Source organism: Dicentrarchus labrax, unplaced genomic scaffold, assembly GCF_905237075.1.
Source record: "Dicentrarchus labrax unplaced genomic scaffold, dlabrax2021, whole genome shotgun sequence".
Taxonomy (NCBI): Eukaryota; Metazoa; Chordata; class Actinopteri; family Moronidae; genus Dicentrarchus; species Dicentrarchus labrax.
The window spans coordinates 4,106,474-4,113,380 of record NW_026136708.1 but is presented as its reverse complement, the minus strand read 5'-3'; the positions used below and the strand labels follow the sequence as shown (position 1 = coordinate 4,113,380).

The following is a 6,907-nucleotide window of genomic DNA, read 5'->3' as shown; positions in this document are numbered from 1 at the left end:
AACCCAAATTATCTGCAATAACTGACCCCATCGCTAATCCCAAGAGTTGCCAAAAGGGGGACTGGGGGCGCTGTGGCATGCCTACTCTCCTACAACACAGATTTATTCTGTAGCTGAATGTAACAAAGACTAAAGAACTGTAAATGGACACTTTCAGCACTCAAAGCACAGCCCACAACTACTCCTACAACATCCCCTGTATCAATAATAAAACAGTTGAGATAGAGGAGTGCTTCAAATATCTTGGACTCGCCCTGAACAATGAACACCTTCTTTGGTTCCTTAATACTACTAATCTTTACTAAAGTGTAAAAAAGACAAATTGTGGTGGAAGTAAGACAACTTCTGTTTAAGAGTCTGTTATTCCAAGTACTTCTACAGTTGCATTTATGGTATTTTGAGAAAAGTCAACAAACAATATCTTTAAGTAGGTGTATATCTGGAGACATGGAGACCCAGACTGAGTGTAACATTACAGTAGCTCGTCATATGGTTCATCTCAGTTAACACTGGCAGCTGGATATCATGTTCTGCATTGTTGACCCACCAGCACAGTTATGAAGGAATAAAATATCAGGCTATGCAAATCACTCCCATGTCCAGAGACAAACAATACAAACATAACCACAGGCTGAATAGGATGACTATAGTCAGTGTGTAGTTACTGGCCCTGTCAGCTAAACAGTAATTGGTTTTAGAGAGTAGAAAGATAATTGATAATATTATGAATATTTACTATATAGAGCTGTTGCTGTTTAAGCTCCTACCCATTTTGACCAACAAGTAGAATATGTGTAATATTAATGCACTGTAAAATCTGACAGCACATCGTAATAAAAAAAAGTAAGTTACATAACATAAATGAATCCTCCAAAATTGTTTGTCACTCTTTTACATGAATTAAACCTAACTCAAAAATGAATTGTTGATGCAACCCAGTTCTTCTAAATGCACTGAAATGTAAGTAGTTTAATTTTTGGTGATATAATTAGTTAATTAAATAGTTTGTTCTACTGACTTGAAGTAGACTTTATATCATCACAAAAATGTAAAAATGTAATGCTCTATATCTTAGGATTTTTCAATTTAGGTTTGCTCAATTTATCAATCATCATATGCCCAAATAATCCCAATTTTTTTTTATTGATCTCCCAAAGTATAAAGATTTGATGTTAGTCACATGAAACCCCCACAGAAAATTAATTGGCAACCATTTATATTATAAATTGTTTAGATTTTATTTTTATTTTTGTATTTTTACAATTTCTCCACATGTGCTATTAATAACTAACAGTCTGATATTTAGTGTAGCCTGTGGTGGCCTGGGTGGAGTGACTATGATATGAGTGTGCTGGTCAATTGTGGAAGACATGTTTTACATAAGTGTACTCAATGCCAATGATCGTCTTTGCTACTTTCACTGTGCTGCTTTGTTTTCAGTCCCAAGCAATAAAACTACAGGCTAAATGAGTCAGATGGACAAAAGAGATTCACAGGGTATCTGCACATTTTTTAAATACATTTTTTATTTATTTAGACCGAACAAATGAATGCATGTAAGGGCTGGACAATGTTTTATGTAATTCACAATATTTATATAGATATCTTTAAATATTTAAAAAACTTTCAAACATAAAATGATCAAAATATATGAATCAAAATGTTTAATGCAATGCACAGTGAATGAGTTTATACAGAGCTTGCTCAAAATCCTTAAATTGTACAACGAAATTTGTAAAATTATACAATATTAGTTTAAAAAGTGTAAGTCAAGAGTGAGACTTAAAAACAAGGTCAATAAAAAAGTTCTATGCCAAGACAAGACAAGCAGAACACACAGTACCTTTAAATCCTAACTTCTGGCTGTACACTGGTTATACATATGACAGAGGATACTAGACATCACACACCGCTCTCTCTCACATACACACATCTGTAACTGCACAGGTGATCCCTCACTCTGTCTCTCTTTCTCTGACCATCAGTTCTCCTCATCTCTTTCTTTAAAAACATATTAAACATCACTTATTAAAACCAAAGAACAACTGATTTTATATTTCTAAAATATCAACAGGGGCTAAACATTAAAAACATTATATTTTCTCTTCTTTTTTTTCTCCTCTCTAGCTCCATTACATGTTTGGAATTCTATTTGACTGATGGTTCTGGCCAAGTCAATTTGTCATTGTGATGCCACTCCTTGAGTAAACAAGTTCACTGATCTGTGTAAGCCTAGCCTTGGCTTACTGATTTGATTGGCAAAGCAAAGCAAAACCAAGAGCCATTTTGCATCTACTTTACTACTGTGGACATTTGTTTTCTGAAAATTATGTGATGAATACAAATTAAATGTCCAAACTACACTTTTTTTGGGTGTTATTTGAGGAAAAGCCTAAGTGGAATCTCTAAATATACATTTAACAAACATTATGTAATACTAATAAATATTTTTGCTGGTGTATTTTACATAATGTTGTTGTGAGCAGGGTTTGGACAAAATCCAACTTTCAACATATGATTGTATTAATACACTCTTTGTTTTCCCAAATATCAAGCCTGACTATTCATTATTGTTATGTTAGCATCTGGTTTGCTTGGTTGGTTGTTTTTCCAACTGCCCAGAGCTGTCTGCAGACCATCATGTGTCGGTGAATGAGCGAGATGCTCCAGAGGCACTGGATGAGATATTGTAACCATCTGAAAAAACAGCAGCAAAACAAAGCTATTCAGTCTGTGGTGAAACAATATGACAACTGACAACTTTGGCATGTCAGCATGCTCAAAATGATAATGTCTATGCAGCATTCACGCAATGGCGGCAGAATGGGAAGAACAAGCTCTTGGTATTATTGGGGGCGTTCACACATCATTCCAAAATAGGAATTACTGCTACCTTTGTAACACCCAAAATCCACCAGGGCTGATTGCACTTTTTCAAGACAATGCTTGATTCCACCAAAGTGCCATGGCACGTCCCTGAAGCATCTCTTCGAGAATATGCCGCTGGTCTTTTTTTAACAGAATCCACAACCCACTTTTTAAACTTTTTTAAAGAATAAAATACCTTTTGCAGACTCTGGATTGAATTTCTTGCTACATCAACATTGTGGCACCAGGCCAGTACTCAGTCAGGGAGAGGCCAGTTAAGGGATATTTGACACCACGGCTGACAAGAAGTTTATATTGGAAGTGGAGAAACACACTGTTTTGCATCATGGAACCAAACAGAGTCGCAGATGCAGCATCATAAAGCCATGCCTAAAATTAGGTTATTTTGCTTTCTGTAGCTGTTTGTAAACAAATGAAACCAGAAACAAAAAAATTAACTAATTAAATTAGTGGTAACTAGGGATGATAATGATTCTTCAGCAATAGATTTATCAGTTGTTGAGCGTTTGATCAAACAATTTAATCAATCTACTATCAAATAGGGATCTTAAATATAAATAATGTGTAGTGGGAGATATTGGAGTCATTAGCAATTCCCAATATTAGGGATACAGAGTTACAGCTCTGATGTGAATAGTTTTCGCCATTTGAATGCTATTTATCACAGTGTGAACAATTTAATGTGAACAATGGCTCCAGCCATTAATGTTTAGCACAGTCATTATCTCGGTTGAGTTTAGTGTGCACACTAACATTTGCTATTTTGCGCTAACCATACAATGCATTAGTCTTAACTTTTGCAGATTTCTAATTAAAGTATTTGTGAAATTTTGCCCAGATGGTATTGCATGACATTGTGTGGTTTTCTGTTGTTTTTTTTCTCTTCTTAATTGTTAACATACCTCTTCCTCTTCTCCAGTTCCGGAAAAAGCCCAATCCACTTGATGATGACGTTGCAGCACTGGTGGTCTAAAACAAGAATAAAAGTAAACACATGAATCACCATAATATTTGAACCTGCTGACAAAAAAATGACATGATTAAGAAAACTGTCCTTACCCTTGTTCCACTGGAAGTCTGTGTCTTTATTGTTATTTCTGACCGCACCTGAAAGTAAATTCTCGAAAATGATCACGCTGCTATAAAACTTAAGCAAGTGTGTTTCTGTAAAATTATGTTGTTAAAGGGTCAACATGTAGTACAAAGAGGTGCAGTGTGTTACCAGTGTTCTGCATTTCAAAGTAATCACTACTAACAATTTACTTTCACTACAGTAACTCACTGATGGATGGCTAGTGACAACAGCTAATATGATACCAGCAAAATGGTATTACTGCATACTGTTTTAATTTTCCATTAGATTACTTCTAATGTGATAAAACCAATCCATCAATCAACTAATAATTCTAAATTATTAGAAATAGTGGATTTCCCCTTTATTCAATTAAGCATCGTCCCAACAAGCAGTTGATTTGAATAGTAAATCATACTTACCTTTTTGTCCAGCAGCGTCCCAAACACCAATATGAAGAAACCCTTTAAACAAAGACACAGAGTAGCATTATGTAAGAGGGCTTCAGTGATAAAAGGCAAACTAACCATTCATAATAGTGATCCATAGATTAATTTCAGGTACCAAAGTATAGAGTAATATATAGATCAGTATTATTAACAGTGAATTTGTACCTGCAGTGAATTGAAGAACGCGAATGAAATATGGATTCCTCTATTGTATGGATCTGTCATGGTTCCAACTCCCAGACCCCAAGTTATTCCAAAAAATGGTGTGAGGACAGCCAAACTCCGAGCAATAACCACAAGAACGTGCCTCTCAGCTGCTTGTGCAGCAATTCCCACTACCCTTCTCTTCAACATTTTGTACATCACAACAAGCAGGATTACAAGGTTTATTGCCACAATTGATAGCGCAGGTATCACAAATGCCAGTAGAGCCATGGATTCATCCCAGTTGAGCCAGCAGACTCCAGCTTTTCTGATGTATGTATTTTTGGGTTGAGTTACAGCTACTGTTATTATCGCAATTACGAGAGGTGCCCCGTAGCCTAGTGAGAATCCAATAGCCAACATAGATCTTTTAGACAAACCCCCGTCGAAGACACTGACTGTGTGGTAGAACAACAGCAGAGCTGAGGCTAACATCCAGAAGAACAGGGCTAGGTAGAAAAAATGGATAAAAAATGTAGCCGCAGAGCATGCTGGTAGATTTTGATCCTCTGCATCGGAAATGGCTGCCCCGATAATAAACCAAATGTTTGCAATGAGGAGAGACACAGCGATATTAACAATGGAAACATGACGCAGGTAAGATGTGGCGTTCTTTCTTATTTTTCTCCATATGACAGCTTCAATAATGAGGCATATGACCAAAGAAGCCATGGATATGCCAACTCCAATGTAGGTTATAACATCCAATGCAAGGTCATCTGGACTGTTGGGTGACATTAGGATAGAGAACGAAGTCAGGTGGTTGCAGTTGCAGGTGACGTTTCCGTTTCCGTTGTTTACCAACTCACATCCCTCGTCGTCCCAGCCCCCCAGACCATCGAAGAGGCTGAAGTTCCAGAAAACACACTGAGGGTTCCCAAGAGTATCGTTTATAATCTCAAATGTGAATGAAACATTATTGACAGCACCACTGGACTGAACAAGTACGACTCTCCCGTTGATGACGTTGAACGTTGAATTTTCTTTGTCTCTTGCAGGGAGTACGTTATCCATTGAAGCAAACGTTATAACAGTGACTGTATTTGTTTCTCCATCAGACTCTGGTATCTCTATCTCTACTGAAGAATTTATTTCAGAATTGAAAGTGTCTGTGAATGTAGTTTTGTTCAAGAGAATAAAAGGTGTGTCAATGTTAAAAGAATCATTGGTAAGGCGACGTGTTATTGTCTCAAGAGACTGCAGTAATGTTGAACTGACACTTTCAGTTGCAGATATGTTACTCCTTGTTCCTGGGACAGTTTTGGTGTCATTTGAGTTTATAAATGTCCATGAATTCTTTGACCCATCTGTGGTGAGGACTCCTGTAGTATTTAGGACAGCCTAAATTGAAAGGAAACAAGATATTAGACCAAGTGAAATGTAGAGTATACTGTTGAGGATATGTGCAAACCTCAAAGTAATTTGCTTACCTCCATTGAAGTTTCAGTTATTGGGATATTCTGGGATGTTGATGCATTGGCTACATTGTTGAGTATTTGAACAATGGCAGTAATTGTTGCAGGAGATTCAACCACTTGTTCACTTAAGCTGACAGTGACGTTGCTGAGTTCTTCCAAGAATTGTGGCAGTGTATTATTATTTAAGAACTGGGGAATTTTAAAGAAAAAAAACATTAGCATCACACTATATCTCAGGATCAAATTAAAGTTACAATGTGTAGGAATCTTTCATTATAATGATAGCTTATTTGATTAAAATATAAAAAATGTAATCGAGAATGAAGTTTTTTTCATCTGTAAATCACTCAGTTGCATACAAACGTAATTGACAGTTGGCATAAACATAGTCCTGGCTCAATGTGAGCCAATGTAATTATACTGTTCAGGTGTAAATGCACCCAAGACGCATTGAGGAATCTACTCTTTACCCTACATACTCTTTAACATTTGCCTCTCTGACTTCTTCATATTTCCCTGTTAAAATATATCTCTCTCTCCTTGCCCCTAGCTGACACAGGTCTTTCTGTTGAAGTTGATGGGCAGGACTTCTATGCAACTTCCTGATACCTCTAACTGCTATAGATTTAAAATGATGTTTAGAAATAAAACAAACAATTATGTTAACATTCTAATTCATACTGTATTTACACTGCAGTGACTGTAAAATGCCTTCAAAGTGCTTTTTTGGGTCATTATCAGTGTGCAATGTGCCCCACAGTTTATACATTTGTATAATTACATTTCATTTTGTTTGTTATTTTTTATCTGACAGCATAGTGGTTACTTCAGATTCTACACACTAACTATATGAACAACCAACTCATTATTATAGT

General features: G+C 36.3%; 1 protein-coding gene across 41 annotated transcripts in view; it reads right to left on the bottom strand.

Moving 5' to 3' along the window:
• Positions 1-1,508: 1,508 nt before the first annotated feature.
• Positions 1,509-6,907, bottom strand: part of adgrf8 (adhesion G protein-coupled receptor F8) — a 47,917-nt gene continuing 42,518 nt past the window's right edge. For all 41 annotated transcript variants that reach the window (XM_051409405.1, XM_051409408.1, XM_051409409.1 and 38 more), the window contains 6 exons: positions 6,045-6,221; positions 4,576-5,955; positions 4,384-4,425; positions 3,949-3,996; positions 3,792-3,858; positions 1,509-2,697 (listed from right to left, as the gene is read on the bottom strand). In XM_051409405.1, coding sequence (XP_051265365.1) covers positions 2,639-2,697; positions 3,792-3,858; positions 3,949-3,996; positions 4,384-4,425; positions 4,576-5,955; positions 6,045-6,221 — 1,773 coding nt within the window. In that variant the 3' untranslated portion in view covers positions 1,509-2,638. The remainder of the gene's footprint in view (positions 2,698-3,791; positions 3,859-3,948; positions 3,997-4,383; positions 4,426-4,575; positions 5,956-6,044; positions 6,222-6,907) is intronic.